We start from the raw sequence: 18,541 nt of genomic DNA on the forward strand, positions 1-18,541 counted from the left end.
TGACCTGGGGCAGAGGGATGCCAATGGTTCTGAGGAAGTGAGTCATTACTTGACAGGTATTTTAATGAGACATGAATTATAGTCATTATTTCTGCAAGTGAACAAGTTCATGAAGAACGAACGCCTGTGTAGGATCATGGTAGATTGGACAGTCTGTCTCTGGTCCATTTTCAAATTCTGAGGCTACATCAGAGCCCAAACTGGATTGGAGTTTGAACAGTGAAATGAGCAAGAGGAGTGAGGAAGGATGAGGGAGATGGGTGGAGAACACTTAACTGAGCTTTGAAAATCATGTCTCATCATCATATGAGCCATATGACCTCAGAGTATCCTCTCTGAGCCTTAGTTTCCTTGCCTATAAAATACTCCCACTCTGTTGTTGAGAAATAAATGAGACAAGGGGCTGGGGTTGTGGCTCAGCGGTAGAATGCTTGCCTAGTGTGTGCAGGGCCCTGGGTTCTATCCTCAGCACTGCATAAAAATAAATAAAACAAAGGTATTATGTCCAACTACAACTAAAAAAAAAGAAAGAAATGAGACAATAAATAGAAGTCACTTAACTCTGTGCCTGGCTTGCAGTTGGGTTTCCCTCATTGATTGCATGTGAGTAAGGCTGCAGTAAAATTTTACTAAAGGCAGCCTGGAATATTAGCATCTCTACTAGTGTTCAGAGTTTATTCGTGTGATAATGCATGCTCATGGAGCACCTATTAGAATTGGGTTTAACAATGGCTTTAGTTGCTCACAAATGGCAGAAGAGGCTTTTTATTTTTTTAACCTTTCCTGAAATGTCCTTCTGACTGTTAAAGAGGCTTTCCTGCCCAGTCATATACCTAGTAATTAAACCCTGGAGCATGTTGTGAAATGTCCACAGGAGCTAACCTTTAAAAGTAGACTCTCTAGCCTTGTAATGCCCAGATTCTGAGTCGACACCAAAATGACCAGCAGTTCTCACTTCTGAACTTCTTATATAAGCCAGTTGAATTCCCTCAACTCACTGCAAGTTTGGTGGTTTCTGAATCCATGAACATCAGCTACAAGGCTACAGGAAATTTCAAAGGAATATTACACCTGAGATTTGCCCTTTATGATTTTGTGGCCTCACAAGGAAGCTAAGACAAAAACAAGAAAATACTCTTGTGATTCTCACAAATATAAATTCTGCTTGATTTTAGCACAGGTGCCAGAAAACTGGCCTAGACTGAGCCTGTTTTTTGTGAGTAAAGTTTTATTGGGTCGCACCCACACCCACTCATTTACCTCTTGTCTGTAGTTGCATTTGAGCTTTGAACTCCAAGGGTTGAGTATTTGCCACAGAGACCTTAAGGCTCCCGGGCCTCAGCTCCTTATTGTTTGGCTCATCTAAAGTAATGTTTATCGGCAGAAATGGGCACACCAGAACTCTGGCAGAGAACATCTGTGTTCTCCCGACAGGATAATGGCAGATGCTCTGTGCTCCAGGCTCTCGGCCCAGTGCTGCTTCTGTTCAAGGACAGCCTTGCTTTACTTCGGGAACACCAGATTAGGACCAGGTGCAAGGAGTCAGCGTGGAGGAAATGAGCCTTGGGAGAGGCTCCTAAGAAGGCATAATTAGGGAGGGCGTTCCAGGATGGGTAAGAATGAAACCTGTGGAGGAAACAATGGGTAGGCTTGTTTTTCTGGGGTTGGGGATAAGGACTGGAGTTTGGCCTTCCGGATCTGGATAAGTACAATTCAGATAGAGCAAAAGCCAATCTGGGAGGTAGTAGAGATTTATTTGTTTATTATTTTTTTTTGTATGTCCCCACACTTGTATATGTTTGGATGTGTATATTTATTTATATGTACCTATAGGGAGAAATTAAATTAGGTCTTCTGCCAGGAAGACCTAACTCTAATAAATTAGCACTAGTTAAATCTGAGGAGTAGGGTAAGAGGACAGAGGATTTTCAGTGTTATTCTATACACACCTGTGATGTGTGGATATTTTTGATGAATGTATATTTATTTGTAAATAAAGTCTGCTACTTTAAAAAATATTTTAGGACTTGGCAAAAATTTTTAAATGCTTAAGTAAGGTAATTCTAATGGCTATAAAGAGCCCTTTAAGATCACATGACCACAAGATGAACTGGGAAGAATAATTATTCTTTGGACTGAAACCTGACTATGGTTTGAATGTGTTCCCCAAAATGTGTTGGGAAACAATCCCCAGTGCAGCACTGAGAGGCGCTGGACCTTTGAAAGAATTAGGTCACGAGGGTTCTGCCTCCTGAGTACATTAATGCCATTATTGCAGGCGTGGGTTATCACGAGAGGGTTCCTAACAAATTGAGGGGTTCAGCTTCCTTCCCTCTTGAGTGCCTTCTCTTGCCCTTTGCTTTCCACCGTGTGGAATGATGCAGCAGAAAGGTCTTCATCAAATGCAGCCCCTGGATCTTGAACTTCTAAGCCTCCAAAACTATGAGCCAAATAAATTTGTTTATTTAAAGTTACCTGGTTTCAAATATTCTCTTACAATAACAGAAAACAGACTAAGAAATATGTGTAATAAGAATTGTAATGCACTCCGATGTCATATATAAATAAAAAAAGGAAAAAGAAAGACCCTCCTGGTACATAAACCAAGCTCTAACAGGACTGGGTATGTGCTATGACACTCATGCCCATAGTTCTTCATCTTATTTAATCTGACACCTTTTTCACTTTTAACCTCAGAATGGTAATTGAGAATGTGGGTACTGCAGTTCTTGCCACTGGGCTTTCTTTTTTTTTTTTAATACCTTCATTTTATTTATCCATTTTTATGTGGTGCTAAGGATGGAACCCAGTGCTTCACACATGCTAGGCAAGCGCTCTACCACTAAGCCACAACCCCAGCCTTGGGCTTTCCTTTTATATGGTGAAGGACATCTGAGCACATGGTTCTTTTGATGTGTGTTCTGTAAAATAAACATAATGTAAAATTTCCATTTTTAACCCTGTTCTGTGATGCTGAGTATATCACGTTATGTGTAGCTATCACTGCCATCCATCTCCGGAAGTCAGTTCACATGTTAAGTAAATGCACATTTTGGCTTTGGTACTCAAATGTTGGTGGATTTTATTTTGATATTAGACCTGATACTTCCTTCCCCATGAGAATACAATTGGATGTAAAATCAGGGTTCTTGTATCATAGTGAATCCAGCTTTAAGTTTGGAAATTAGATGCTTCATTTAAAAAGGAAGTATGTGCACTGTACAAGTATACCTTAATCTTAGTGTTAGCATGTGCTGCTATGAGAGTCCTAAGGGATCTTAAGGTACATCCACACTGTTTGTCAATAAAATCCAAACTGCCCGCCACACTGGTGATTTCAAGACTGAAAGACCAATTGCTTGGATGCCAACTAGAATCTTCATGGGTCACAGAGATGAGCTTGTCCCAGCCCTGTCTGCCCAGATCCACCATGGAGAGTCTGTTTCTGGAGCCAGAATGCTCTTGTTTGAAACCTGATTTGGCCACTACCTGTGTGATATTAGAGAAGTTCTTAGTGTTTCAGTGCTCCCTCCATTATATCATCCCCCACATCAAACTATTGTTAGGATTCATTGGGCTGATATAAAACAGTGTCCGGAACATAGTGAGCACCTTGTCAGTACTTTGGGGTCCACTGACTTAGGGCTTGCTATAGGCAGGATGGCTTTGTGAGAAGTAAACCGAAGAGTTTATTCAAGCCCAAATTTCCTGGATCCAAAAATACCTCAGGTGTTTTATTCTGTTCAGATCTTTAGAACCTTAGTAAAGAGGTTCCAGACAGTTGGAAGACATTATGTCTTTACCTTTAATTGTAACTTGCCTTGTTAGTTTACTAAGTACTTGTTATATACACATATATGATCTCTCATCAGCATGCTAAACCTCTGAGATAAGCGGAGATAATGAACTTCATTTCACAGGAAAGGGAATTTCTATTCAGTGTGGTTTTAAGTAATCTGCCCCAGATGGGGTCCCAAGTGCCATGAAGTTTATTGACCAGATCATTAGTTCTTTGGATCAGAACCTAGAGCTGCTGATCGCATGCCTCCTGATCACTCCATGCCTTCCCCTTTCCTCTTCCACCAGATGGGTAGAAACAGCACTTTGCTTCAAAATAAATGACATAAAAGATGATCTTGGTAAAAAGGAAGCTAAACAGCATTGGGTCATCTTGATTTGCCTTTGTAGCACTAAGTGCTGAGGAAGGGAAACTTAGGCTCCAGACACCCATTCTGTTTGCCATGCTGGGACTGGATTTGTTGACTAGGTTCCTGTTTTTTACTAAAATTTGTGGGAGGTCATGGATTTGGACTGGGCACCTATACTAGGCCCAGTAAACCAAAGCAATCTAAAGTTTAATTGCAGTTCTGGTTGGTTATAGGAGGTCCTCAAACCAGTTAACTAATTAAGCAGTAACCGTTTGACTGGTTGGTAAAGCAGTAGCAGATTGTTTCACTTGGGTTTTTCCATAAATGTGTCTGATCACATTGTTTGTTGGCGTTCCTGGAACCTGCTCTGGTTCTGGGAGCTGCCAAGATGTGTTGAATTGGTTTTGTTTTGTCCTGCCCAAATAAACTCTCCTAAATTCAATTGGTCTAAGGAATTTTCCCTTTAACACTGTCACTTCTGCTCCTGTGGTTGACCAGTTGAATGGCCCTGACCTGAGACCTGTTTGGCCAGCCACTCAGTGGAGAATTCCCTGAGGTCTTGGGAGGGATCCCTTGTATTTAAATTGTATGTAATTATCAACAGTTCATTCCATCTCTGTCATCAGCTTTCACTTTTTCAAGCTTTGGTTAGATGGGCAGTGATCTTTTATTGGAAACCTAGAATTGCAACACTTTCTTTAGATTCTCTAGGTTTTTGAGGATAACAATTGGGGATCTTCTTATATAAAAATGTTGGTGGAATTATGCAACTTCTTGACTAAGGATTGGTACAGGAGCTTCGTTGAAGGCTCACCACTTCCTCATTTGTATAATTTCCGTCCCTGTGGCCCAACATATGACTTTTAATGAGTCAAGCAGAGGGATAAGTGGTAAGTGGTAATTTTTATTTTAGAATATCTGAAGGTTGAATTGAGTGGACAACTCAATTATATTGACTCCTTGCATTCCCCCAAACATGCACACCCCTACCTCCTGCTTGTTTTTTTTTTTTTTTTTTTTTTCCTCTCTCTGATGTTTCAGGGCTTCTGGGACTGTTCTGTTCTGGGATTCTGTCTTGACACTGGGGACCAGCAGCAGACTCACTTTAGCTTGTTGCATGTGTGTAGGACATGTGCCGCTGTCACTAGAGAGGACTCTGCTGTTGCTTCTATTGAGATCTTTTTAAATGACTTTCTCCCAGGCATTTTCGGGACTGTAGTTTTGCTTCTTGGTCTCTCGTTTTTCACTAAGGCACAGACAGTTACAAGCCAGTGGCTCTGGCTCCCTGGGTCCTCTGTGACTGTCTGAGTTCATTGTGATACCAAGAGTCAGGTTGCTTTGGGCAGTGTCCTTGGAACAGGGTGCTGATTCATTCTAAACCCTCCCCACTTATGAATTTTCTGACAGCCTTGTGACTCTCACATGGGGAATATGAGTGACTCTTGAGAAATCTTTTTGCAAGAGATTTAAAAAAAATTTTTTTTAAGAGTGCTTAGGTGATTTTCCTTGGAGTTAACAGGTGCATTCCTTGCTTTCTACATAAATCTCAAGGATATAATATTCATTCTTGCTCCTACCTTGCTCATTGATGTTTATGGTTTTGTTCTTCAGGTTATTTATGGAGTACTTAACCTAAATATATGTGGGAATATCCTTCATTCTTTAAAACTTAGTAGTTCCTTGAGCAGATGTGCAAAAGTAGTGTCTCAGTAATTGCTAACTTACTCTATCCTGTGGTTCTTAGTGATTTTTATAGGGAACTGTAACTTCTCTTAAATAAGCAGAAAGTTGAAATCATGTAATTAATTTCCATGACCTACTTTATTGACTTGACAAATCCATTTGGGTCATTTGATCTATTTATTTTTTATTTTTTTGTAGTTGTAAATGGACAGAATGCCTTTATTTTATTTGTGTATGGTGCTAAGGATCGAACCCAGTGCCTCTCACATGCTAGGCAAGCGAGTGCTCTGCCACTGAGCTACAACCTCAGCCCCCCCATTTGGTCTATTTCTATTACTGTTTCTCAAAATGTTTAATAAGTGCCTCTTGCTTTCACTTCCTTTTGCAGGTAGCATTGACAGATTCTAATAATGGTGCTTGAATGAGCACTTTTTATTGTTGAAAATATGTTTTCCATTAGACCCCAGTTATACCTAGTCTTGTGTTAATTTCTGTAGGTGTTTTTACAGTCCTGCGTTTGGTATGGAGAGTGTGGAATTGCATCTGGAGATAAGAGATACAATTGCAGGTATTCCGGGCCACCAAAACCACTGCCAAAAGATGGGTATGACTTAGTGCAGGTAAGTTCCTTGTTAGCCGTACAAAATGCTGATCACAAGATCCTCTGTAATTAAACCTTGCAGCACAGTGTGGGTAGAGGTGAAACTAATAGGCCTAAATCTTATCCCAGATTCTAACCTGTAATGCACAGTGTAGAGAAGATAAGCTAACTACAGAGGTTTAATTTTTCAGGCACTGACTTTCTACCTCTCATAGTTTCCCAATAGCAGGTTACTATTTAGAGACTGACCTTAGTCCTCAAATGCTACTCTTTGAAACTTCTGCAAAATATATTAGAACTTGACTTTTTGGTTCCTAGATCCCAGGACTTGAACAGACTGCCACTAAGAAGCTCTGACTTCCTCTTTCCCTGTATATTTTAGTGATTTCTCTGTGTTCCCCTGAGCATGTGAAGTTTGGCTGTCGCCAGGGTTTTGCTTTGTTGTCATTTTTACCATCCTGCATGCACAAGGGTATTGGAAAAGGACTTGGAAAATCGGGGTGGAAAGACTGATTTTTAGAGGCTTACGTAATAAAAAGTCAAATTGACATGGTAGGAGATCTCTGCTTACTTATTCCTTTCATCAGAATTAGTAAAAGTTTTGACTTTCCCTGGAGTGACTAATGGAAATCATAAATAGCACTCTGGTTGAACTTAAATAAAAAAAGGTAGGAAGAGGTAAAATGACTATCAGGGGGAGAGACAGAGCTTCCAAATAAAAACTAAATTAGAAATGTCTCTACCGCCTCTACCTGTGAGTCCCTAGTTTATGAATAGTATATTTGATGGCCTTTCAAGAGAATTCTGCAAGAATTTCTCCAATGCTTGCCTTATCCTCAGGCACTGAAAAGGTTTACGTGAGCAGAGCTGTTTTCTCTCTAGAGGAATGGCATCCTTACCCTAACTGCTACTCTCATATCTGTACTCTGTCTTCTGAAAGGAACTCTGTCCTGGATTCTTCTTCGACAATGTCAGTCTCTGTTGTGATGTTCAGCAGCTTCAGACTCTGAAAGACAACCTGCAGCTGCCTCTGCAGTTTCTGTCCAGGTAGGTTGACCACCAGGCAAACAGAGCCAGGGGGTTTTAGCTACTTGTTAATCAGTAATGTTAGGGTCTGCTTGTAAAGTCAGAGTTTTGGTATGTTCTGTTTTGATGACTTCTAAGAAATAGAGAAAGTAATAATCATGATAGACTTGGTTCTCTTCCCAGTTACATCCACAGTTGTGACTTGGTTTCCTCTGAGATGCCCTGGCTCTGCATAGTAGGCTACTTCTTTCAGATTCGAGTTTCTGTGCACCCTGAGAAGAGAGGTTCCCCGTAGTCCTGCTCAGGTCCCTCACCTGTGCAGTCTTCTAATCATTTCCCTCTCCTCACCTCCCCTGCTTTGCATGTCGTTTTGCCTTTTACTGTGGTGAAATGATATGCTTCAGGTCCTCACTAGGCTGGCCTTGGGTCACTGTTCAGTTTGTTCTGGCATAGTTGGCCAGTTTTGTCAAAGTTCGTTTTCTGTTCCATCTGTTCTTCATGACCCAGGCCAATGAAAGAGGATTGCGTAATAGGTGTTCTTCTCTATAGGCCTATCTAGCAATTTTCAGATGGGCAGAAGAACAAGCAAGATTGTGTTATCTTTGTCAATTTTTCAGACCTTAGCACACTGAGATGGATGGGGAGCAAATATAAAGAGGGGGAAATGCTCTCTGCAGTTATCACTGCAAGTGGCAGGGCATAAGCCAGCTTCCACTATGGAACCCTGCTTCTTATCAGAAGTTACAGTACAGAATGGAAAACCATCATTCATTTGTTCTCCCAGGACATCGTATAATACAATATCAAAAGCTGGGAGTCTGTTTGGGCCACTATATCTTACGGAAGGCTGCTGGACATTGATGGAGCTCGATTGAACCCTTCGTCATTCAGTCAAAACATTTATTTAGCACCCATTCATGAACATCAACAGATAGCTAAGATTTTCTCCAGAGGTACCAAAGCTTTGTTAATAACAGCAAATAAGAAAAATAACCTGACATATGGAATCTGCTGTTGAAATTCATGATCAAATGAAATAACACGGCAAGAGATTTGTAGAAATCTGTACACCCCAATTGTGATTCTTATCAGGGTAGTGTGATTAAAGTTTCTAGTTTGGGAAAGCAAAGGTTTCCTGAAAAAGAATCTGTGTGCGTATATCTGCTTCACTGGAGCAGAGGCTTTTGAAGGCTGGGTTACACCTTCCTCATTCTGTGTCATGTGTGATCACTAGCGCTGGATCAGTCTAGAAAATAATCTCAGTTGTGTGGTGAGAATGCACCAAAGGGAGAGAGCCCTTGTGCCACATAACAAGTCAGTTTAGGAGCTTAAGCTTTGAACCCAAAGGGCATCAGTCAGCTGTCCCTTGTGCTTCTCTAATGTATGCAGCCAGAGAACACCATGGCTGTCCCTTTTGTTTTCACAAGTCATGGAGGGGATCCTGCTGTGTTTTGGGAAGGCCTGGGATTACCCAAGGCTTGGAAGAAAGCCTTTCAGTAAGTTATACGGTGAAAATTCTAATGTGAAAGCTCATTTTTTTCCCCTTTTGTTCTTAATCAGAACTGTCACAGCTCTAGGACAAAGAAAGATGTCTCTAAATTACAAAAGCACAGAATTCATAAAAGCATCTTTCTCTTTTTGAAATTACATCTGAGCAAAGTAAATATAGCAATTACAGCAGTTGGGGAGGGGATAGTTTTAAAAGTTACTCATTTTAACATGAGGTTTTAATTGAAGAATTTTTGGTTTTAATATGTTCATTTGTCCCTTTGCAGTAAATTTTTAAAATTCTTTATTATTTTTAAATCATAATTTTGCTGGCCCTATCTGTGAGATCATGCAAAATGTAATTTATTTTTTCTCTAGATGCCCATCCTGTTTTTATAACCTAATGAACCTGTTTTGTGAGCTGACATGTAGCCCTCATCAGAGTCAGTTTCTGAATGTTACAGAAACTGAAGACTACATTGATCCTATGACAAACCAGACAAAAACGAATGTCAAAGAATTACAATACTATGTTGGACAGAGTTTTGCCAATGGTAAGTAAAATTAATTATTCCCCTTTTAGCTAGCATGAGGGCAGAGCATCAAGCTGTTCTTTTTGTTATTCTGTCAACTGTGTGGATCTATTCAGATGTGGAATGATATTCAGCACTAAATAGAAATGAAAAGACGTAGATACCACTAAACATTGATCACAATTTCCAGTTCCATTGGCCTTGAACTCAGAATCATTTCTTGTTTGTATCCTAGGACTTGGGCTACAACCAACAAAACCACCTCTTTAAAGCATTGGCTTTAACCCCTTCCCTAGCCTTAAGCTCCTGTATGGAAAATTTTAGAATATGCAAATTTGTGTACATTTTAATAAGCATTAGAATGTTGATTCTAGCAGATGTGAAATGTTTAATATCATGAATTACTGCAAGACTTAGGAGGAAATAGATGGATAGAAGTAGTTGATGAGGAAAAGAAGTTTTGACTCTGAGACACAAGGGAAAGTAAACAGTATCACAAATAGGAATGCCGCCCCCCCCGCCCCCCCCCCCGCCCCCCCGCTAGAGATCATAGAACAATCCAAAGAGACCCTCTGTTTGTGGAAAATGAAAGAATTTTAAGAAGAATAAGTAACTGCAGAAAAGGAATGAACAAATTAGAAATAGAATCAAGTGGATCTAATGAGGGAGCAGTGATCATTGGAATGGATTAAAAGATAAATAGCAAATTAGACATAGGTAAACAAAAAGTGTCAAAGAACAGTCTAAAAAATAATAGAATTATTAGCAAAGTTATTGACTATAGGAGTAACTTAGAACATTGATCATGTCTGGATCAATCCATGAAATGCCAATTAAAATAGTGAACCACCATTCATACTTTATCCAATTGTCACAAATATAAAAAGCTATCATAATGACCAATTAAAAATACAAGAATAAGTTTAATAGAAAAAAGATTCTAATTACAAAAAAAAAAACACAAAAAATTATGGTAACTAGGAATCAGGCTTCCAAAAGATGTGACATAAAGGCAGCCTGAGTGAAGAGAGATCATTCTGTATAGAAATAAAAACATGCATACATGGAAAATTTATATATAACAGGTACATCATTGCAAATCATTGAGGGGAATGGGATCTTGTTGATAAATGGGGTGATAAAACATTATATTCATCTCATTTTTTGGCATATACAAAAAAATCTACTGTATAAATTAAAAATCCTAGCCTTGGAAAGTTTTAGAAGCAAATACAGAATATCTTCATGACTTTAAGGTAAAGAAAGATTTTCAAAAAGAGAAAAAGCAGAAACCACAATGAGAATGTTTATGAATATAAACAATTCATGTCTGGATCAATCCATGAGACACTGATTAAAATAGTGAAACACCATTCATACATTATCAGATTGTCACAAATTAAAAATTTAATGATAATGATGTGTTAATAAATTGCACCTCTCAATAACCAAAAGCTGGCGCAAATGTTTGAAAACAATTTTGCATTACCTGGTGAAGTTGAAGATGGATAAACACACCCATACTGTAGAAATTCCACTTATAGAGGCCCACCTAACAGAAATTCTTAATACATATGAACAGGAAGGCCCATATAGTTATGAACATCCATTATAGCATTCTCATTGATCATGAAAATTGGAGACATCCAGAGAATGAGAAGAAGACAAATCACAGACTGGGAACAAATATTTGCAAGAGGCATATTTGATTTAAGAGCTATTAGAGTATACAGAAAACTCTTAAAACTTAACAGTGAGGAAATAAAGAACTTGATTGAAAAATGGGCAAAAACCCAAACAGATAACTCATCCAAGAAAGAGTATAGATGGTAAATAAGTATATGAGAAAATGCTGAACATCTTATGTCATTAGGGAATTGCAAATTGAAACAACAGTGAGATACCACTAAACATGTACTGTAGTTGCCAAAATCCAGAACACTAATGCCACCAAATGCTGATGAGATGGGGAGCAACAGGAATTTTAATTCATTATTGGCAGGAATGCCAAATGGTACATCCTCTTTCGAAGACACCTTGGCAGTCTCTTACAAAAGTAAATTAAAAAAATTAATTGAAAATGAATCAAAGACTTAAATGTAAGAGCTAAAACTACAGAACTCTTAGGAGAAAAAATAGGGGTAAGTCTTTATGACCTGTCATATGAGCCAGCTATTGTCCTCCTTGGTGTTTAACCAGATGAGTTGAAAACTCATCTATGTGAAAAACCCTGCACACAGATATATGGACCACGTATTCATAATTGCCAAAACTTGAAAAAAGCAACTAGGCTGTTCTTCAGTAGGTGAATAAGTGTATAAACTGATCCATTCATATGTGGAATGATATTCAGCACTAAATAGAAATGAAAAGACGTGGAAGAACCTTTAAATCATATTACTAAGTGAAAAAATCTAGTCTAAAAAGCTGCATAGCATATGATTCCAACTCTGGCATTCTGAAAAGGCAAAACTTTGAAGACAGTAAAAAATCATTCATTGCTAGTGGTTAGCAGTGAGGAATGAGTACACAGACTACAAAGGATATTGAAGAAGTGAAATTATGTGTGACACTATAATGCTGGATAAATGTCATTATACATTTGTCATATCCCACAGAATGTACACCAAGAGTGAACCCATTATAAACTATAAGGTTTGGATGATAGTAATATATCAATATAGAGGTTCATCATTTGTCAAAGTAAATAAATAATATACTACTCTAAGTCAGAATGTTGATAATGAAGGAGGTTATTAATAATAATAACATGTGGGGATAAAATATGTGGAAATTTTGAAATTTCCATTTAATTTTACTCTTACCCCAAAACTGCTCTAAAATATGAACTCTAATTCTTTTTTTAAATGGAGACACTAATTGCTCGATAATAGAGAATGGATAAATACATTGAATATAGTCATGGTCATAGAAAACTTAGAACTAAAAAGTATGGATTAGAATCATATTTGTTACATGGGTAACTTAAACACGATAACTAAAAGGCTACAGAGTATGGGTAGTATGTTTATACGACTTTAAAACAGAAGTACTATATAGATACAGTATCTCATAGGTACACAGACATGCATAGGAATATGCATCAAATTCAGATTTGGGATCATCTTAGGGAAGAGGAGATGCTGGTGAGAAGCAGTAATCAGTGGATTTCAATAAAATCTATGGTGTTTTTCATTTGTTTTTGTTTTGTTCTGTGACAGTGTTGGAAAGTTAATCTAGGGCCTCACACATGCTAGTGGCTCTACCAGTGAGCCACATCCACAATGGTACATTATTTTTGTTTTGTTTTGGTGCATTGTTTTGGAAACGCCAACACAAGTATTGTAAGATTGATAAAGCTGGGTGGTGAGGAAATGAGAATTGTGTTATTCTCCATATTCTTCTCTAGGCTCTAGGTATCTAATAAAACCCTGAAATCACTGGAAGATATGAGAGAATTATCCAGAAAACATCATATAGATATAAAGATCTGGACATCATTAAAGACATGTAGGATAAGAACGGCGGGGGTGGGGGGGGGGAGTCGGGGGAGACATAAACAGAGGGATAATGGCTAAAGATTTTCCAGAATGAATGAGTAATAAGTCCTCAGTCTTAGGTAAATAAAATCCTTAAGCAGGATAAGCTAAAAAGAAGCCCAATATGAAATCTGAAAATGAAATTAAGAAAACAATTTCATTTATAGTAGCATGAGAAAATAGGGATAAATGTAACCAAAGTACAAAACTTAAACTATAATACTTTATACAAATAAATTAAGGAAGATCTAAATAACTAGAACAATATCACATGTTCGTGGATCAAAAATGTTGTTAAAATGACAGATTTTTCCCCAATTGATCCACAAATTCAACTCAATTTCCAGCAGAATCCCAACTGACTTCATTGTAGGAATTGACAGGGTAATTCTAAAATCAACTTGGAATTCCAGCATTCCAGCAGATGTAGAAGAGCTAAAAGAATCCTGAAAAAAAAAAAAAATACAAGGACTCACTTCCCAATTTCAAATTTAACTACCAAGCATTGGAAATCAAGGTGATATGATCCTTTAATAAAAACAGACATGTGGACCAATGAATATAATTGAAGATAAGCTGTATATCTATGAACACTGTTCTTTGTCAGAGGTGCTAAGACCATCACTGGGGGGAAATCCTCTTCAGAAAATGGTATGGATTAACAGTATCCACGTGCAAAAAAAAAAATGAAATTGGACCCTTACCTCATTAAATTAAAAAAATTAATTGAAAATGAATCAAAGACTTAAATGTAAGAGCTAAAACTACAGAACTCTTAGGAGAAAAAATAGGGGTAAGTCTTTATGACCATGGATTTGGCAGTGAAGTCTTAGATATAATATCAAAAGTATGGGCAACAAAAGAAGAAATAACTAAATTAGACCTCATTAAAATAAAAAAAGAAGAAATGTTTGTGCTTCAAAGGATATCTTGAAGAAAATATTTGCAAATCATGCATTTTTAAGGGACTTATATCTAGAATATATACAAATCTGTTATAACCTAATAGTAAATAGACAGCCCAAAGAAGATGTGCAAATAGTTAATAAGCACATGAAAAGGTGTTCAACATTATATTCATGGAAATACAAATCAAAACTGCACACTCACCAAGATGGCTAATGTCAAAAAATCAGATACCAGGTATTGGCATGGATGTGGTGAAATCAGAACTTCATTCGTACGTGGGAATATAAAGTGGTATAGCCGCTTTGGAAAACAGTCTGGCAGTTTTGAAACAAATATAGTTACCATATGACCCAGCAGTCCCTCCAAGAAAAATGAAACGTGTCCACGCAAAAACTTAACAGTGTCTATAGCAACATTACTCATAGTAGTCAAAAGATGTCAACAAAATATGGTACCTCCATGTGATTGAATATTATTTGGCCATAAAAAAAAGAATGGAGTGTTCAGTAGGCTAAAGCAGGAAGATCACAAGTTCAAAGATAGCCTCAACAACTTAGCAAGATCCTGCCTCAAAATAAAAAGGCTAGGGATGTGACTCAGTGATTTAGTGTCCCTGGGTTTAATTCCCAATTTAATTCCCAGGTATGGGGAAAGGTAAATAAAGGAAGCTCATCAGAAAAGACCAAACATTATAAATTCTGTTAATATGAAATGTCTAAATAGACAAATTCTTTCTTTTTTTAAAGAGAGAGGAGAGAGAGAGAGAGAATATTTTTAATATTTATTTCTTTTAGATATTGGCGGACACAACATCTTTGTATGTGGTGCTGAGGATTGAACCCGGGCCGCACACATGCCAGGCGAGCGTGCTACCGCTTGAGCCACATCCCCAGCCCAAAATAGGCAAATTCTATAGACACATTTAGTGATTGCTTAGGGTTTGGAATGTGGGGAAATAACAATCATAGTTAAAGGGTACAGGGTTTCTTTTTTGAGGGGTTGAAAATGTTCTAAAACTGTAATTGGTGGTGATTGCATATATTGATGAATATGCTAAAATTCATTAAACTGAATATTTTAAGTGGGTGTGTGGTATGGTATGTGTATGATATCTCAGACGTTTTTTTTAAGGGCTGAGGCTGTAGCTCAGTGGCAGAACACTTGCCTACCATGTGTGAGGCACTGGGATTGAGCCTTAGCACACATTAAAATAAAAATTAAAATAATTAAAAAAAACTTTTTAAAGCAAAAGGAAACCCATACCTTAAGTATAACTTAGAAAAACGAATGCATTTCAAAGACAGAGATCTTAAAAGCAAATAGAGAAAAGACATAAAGCTCTTCAGAAGAATGATAATTGAACATTTTCTCACCAGCCATAATATGAGGCCAGAAAGGACTGACGTATTCAGAGTTCTGAAAAAGACAACTGTCCCTCTAGCTAACCTTTCTTTCAAAAGTGAGGGTAAGGGGCTGGAGTTGTGACTGAGTGTTACAGCACTTGCCTAGCATGTGTGAGGCACTAGGTTCGACTCTCAGCACCACATACAAATAAATAAAGTAAAGGTCCTTTGACAACTAAATATTTTGAAAATTAAATAAATAAGTGAGGATAAAACCAAGTGAATATGTAGAGATCCCCTTGGAGATTAAGAGAAGAAGATCTAGGAAGATTCTAGCAAGCAGGGACTGGTGAAATGAAAATTAGCAGTACAGGACACTCCACCTGCCTCCCTGTGTGCAATAGCATTGATATTAGGTACTGTGTTATCTTTGCGTAATAAAATAAAACTAAAAAACAGAATGGTATTAGTTTAATTCATGTGTGACCTCATTCCTAAAGCCAGTTTTTCCTGTGATTTCCATGATTCAGCTGTGTAGTCTCCTGCTGCAAGAGGCTGCTCCAGGTTTTCTGGAACCAGCTTCACTGACTGAAGAAGTACTAAGATTCTTAGCTTTAGTCTACTCCTCTGGACAGTGGAGAGGAGACTTCCCAAAGCTTTTGTAAGAACCAGATGATATGCCATAAGCCTTTCCCTTTCCTGTTTTTTACTTTTAAGTTACTTGGAGTCAAGCTGGAATAAGCCATTTCAGAGGGAAGTCCCCTCTCCCTTCCACAGTGTGCAGTCATCCCACATTCCAGTCTGCTTGCTAACACGGTGGCAATCCACCTGCAGTCCTTTGTTTCCATTTCAGAGGCCTTTTGCAAGCTCTTATCTGGAGACTAGAGCAAGTGTCATGTCGCTTTTTCCCTTGGGATTCCTTTTCTAGCAATGTACAATGCCTGCCGGGATGTGGAGGCCCCCTCAAGTAATGACAAGGCCCTGGGACTCCTGTGCGGGAGGGATGCCGATGCCTGCAATGCCACCAACTGGATCGAGTACATGTTCGACAAGAACAATGGACAGGCGCCATTTACCATCACTCCCATTTTTTCAGGTAGGGATGACTACTCCTAAAGTTGCTATATTTATAATAATGTTATAATGCCAAGGAATCAGTCTGCAGGAGGAGGATAAATTCCGGTAACTAATGCCTAGAGTTTCTCTCGAGTAAGACAGGTTACTAGGGCATTTATCCTGTATGAATAGAAGTGGAAAAGGAATTGCCTGTAGGGATCGCTGTGTACTTGAGGGAATAAACTGAGGTTTTGTTTGTTTAAGAAAGGCTAAGGAGTGTCACAACAGACTTTTCAGAGCTCTGCTGAAATCTTTGTCTAGCTATTCAGAGTGGGAGTAAGACAGGACTGAAAGTCAGCACTTGTAATTTTAGAAGGCAAAGCAACAAATTTTAGAAGGCAAAGCAATAAAACATAAAGGGATTGGAGATTCAATTAAAACCTCCGGTCCTTATTCTTCCAGTTGTGTTATGCTGTGTTTCAGCATGCTTATTATTGGGTTTCCAGATAGTTCAGTACACAATTTTTAATGTTTTTTTCATTGAGATTGTCACTCAACACAATTCCTTCCCATAGATCTTCCAGTCCAGGGGATGGAGCCCATGAACAATGCCACCAAAGGCTGCAATGAGTCTGTAGATGAGGTCACTGGGCCATGCAGCTGCCAGGACTGCTCCATCGTTTGTGGCCCCAAGCCCCAGCCCCCAGCACCTCCTATTCCCTGGAGGATCTTTGGTTTGGATGCCATGTATGTCATCATGTGGATCACCTACATGGCATTTTTGTTTGTGTTTTTTGGAGCATTTTTTGCATTGTGGTGCTACAGGTAAGCAAGTGTGTGTGTGTGTGTGTGTGTGTGTGTGTGTGTGTGTGTGAGAGAGAGAGAGAGAGAGAGAGAGAGGACGAACTAGGGCCAGAAGATCAAAATTACTCAAGTGGCACTTGTAGCTTTCACATAGCAGGTTTATTAGAACAGGAAGCAAATACCTGTGTGAATGCCACTCCATGGATTGCTTATGATCTGCAGCTAGTAAATAGTCAAGTGTCATTGAGACACTTAAACATTTGAAGTTAGTTTTATTGATTTATTCAGAACGATGTGTGAGTTAAATCTCAATGCATTAATCCATTCTTTAGAAAGTCAGAGTCAAATGAGCCAAATGGTCCAAATTTAATTGAATGTAGTGCCATCATCCTTTTAGATATTTGCATCTAGACTTAGTATAGTACTTTTGTTTTTTCTTTCTTGGTACTGGGATTGAATCTACCACTGAGCTACACACCCAGGTTCCCTGCCCCCCGTTTTTGGTACTGGGGATCTGAGTTGCTCAGGGCCTCACTAAATTGCTAAGGCTGGTTTTGAACTCATGATCCTCCTGCCACAGCCACCCGAGTCACTGGAATTATGGCTAGCCCCAGCCTTTTTATTTTTTATTTTGAGACAGGGTCTCTCTAAGTTGCTCAAGTTGGTCTTGAAGTTGCAATACTCCTTCCTCAGCCTCCTGAGTTGCTGAGATTGTGCCACCACACCTGACAACAGTACATTTTTATTAATTTTAATTTCAAAATTGTTTTAGACTAACAAAAAGTTGCAGAAATAGTAGAATTTATATATACCCTTTTCCCAGCTTCCCCTTATGTTACCACTGAGAGAACCCAACATAATGATCAAAACCATGTAACTGGTACCGTATTATTAACTAAACTACACACTTTACTTAGATTTCACCAGTTTTCCCTCTCATGCCCATTTTCTGTTTCAGAATCTCATAACACATTCACTTTTTATGTTGTATTAGTCTCCTTCAATCTACGACAGATGGTTCCTCCGTCTTTTTCCTCTTTTAAGATCTTGACACTTTTGATGAGTACCTGCCTCTTATTTTGCATCTTGTGCCTCTTGCCTTCATCCAGTGTTTTGTGGTGATTAGATTGAGGCTGTGTGTTTTGCACAAGCACATCACAGATGTGGTGATGGGTCTTTCTCAGGGCATCATGCCAAGGAGTCCATGATGTTGATATGTTGTTACCAGGGATATTAACCTTGATCTCATGGTTAAGATGGTGTCTGCTGGGTTTTTTCACTGGGGTTACTATTTTTCCCTTTATAATTGAAAATTTTCTTGAGAAAAGATATTTTTAAACTATGCATGGGCTGGGGGTGTAGCTCAGTGGTAGAGCACTTGCCTAGCACACATGAGGTATTGGGTTTGATC

The 18,541-nt window shown here is 38.5% G+C and overlaps 1 protein-coding gene across 2 annotated transcripts in view; it reads left to right on the forward strand.

Moving 5' to 3' along the window:
* The window catches only part of Npc1 (NPC intracellular cholesterol transporter 1), a 49,023-nt gene that overhangs the window by 5,160 nt on the left and 25,322 nt on the right, over nucleotides 1-18,541 (forward strand). For both annotated transcript variants that reach the window (XM_040274356.2, XM_005329038.3), the window contains exons 2-6: nucleotides 6,329-6,451; nucleotides 7,373-7,479; nucleotides 9,325-9,500; nucleotides 16,199-16,366; nucleotides 16,902-17,151. In XM_040274356.2, coding sequence (XP_040130290.2) covers nucleotides 6,329-6,451; nucleotides 7,373-7,479; nucleotides 9,325-9,500; nucleotides 16,199-16,366; nucleotides 16,902-17,151 — 824 coding nt within the window. The remainder of the gene's footprint in view (nucleotides 1-6,328; nucleotides 6,452-7,372; nucleotides 7,480-9,324; nucleotides 9,501-16,198; nucleotides 16,367-16,901; nucleotides 17,152-18,541) is intronic.

Source organism: Ictidomys tridecemlineatus, chromosome 13 (assembly GCF_052094955.1).
Source record: "Ictidomys tridecemlineatus isolate mIctTri1 chromosome 13, mIctTri1.hap1, whole genome shotgun sequence".
In the NCBI taxonomy this organism is placed as follows: domain Eukaryota; kingdom Metazoa; phylum Chordata; class Mammalia; order Rodentia; family Sciuridae; genus Ictidomys; species Ictidomys tridecemlineatus.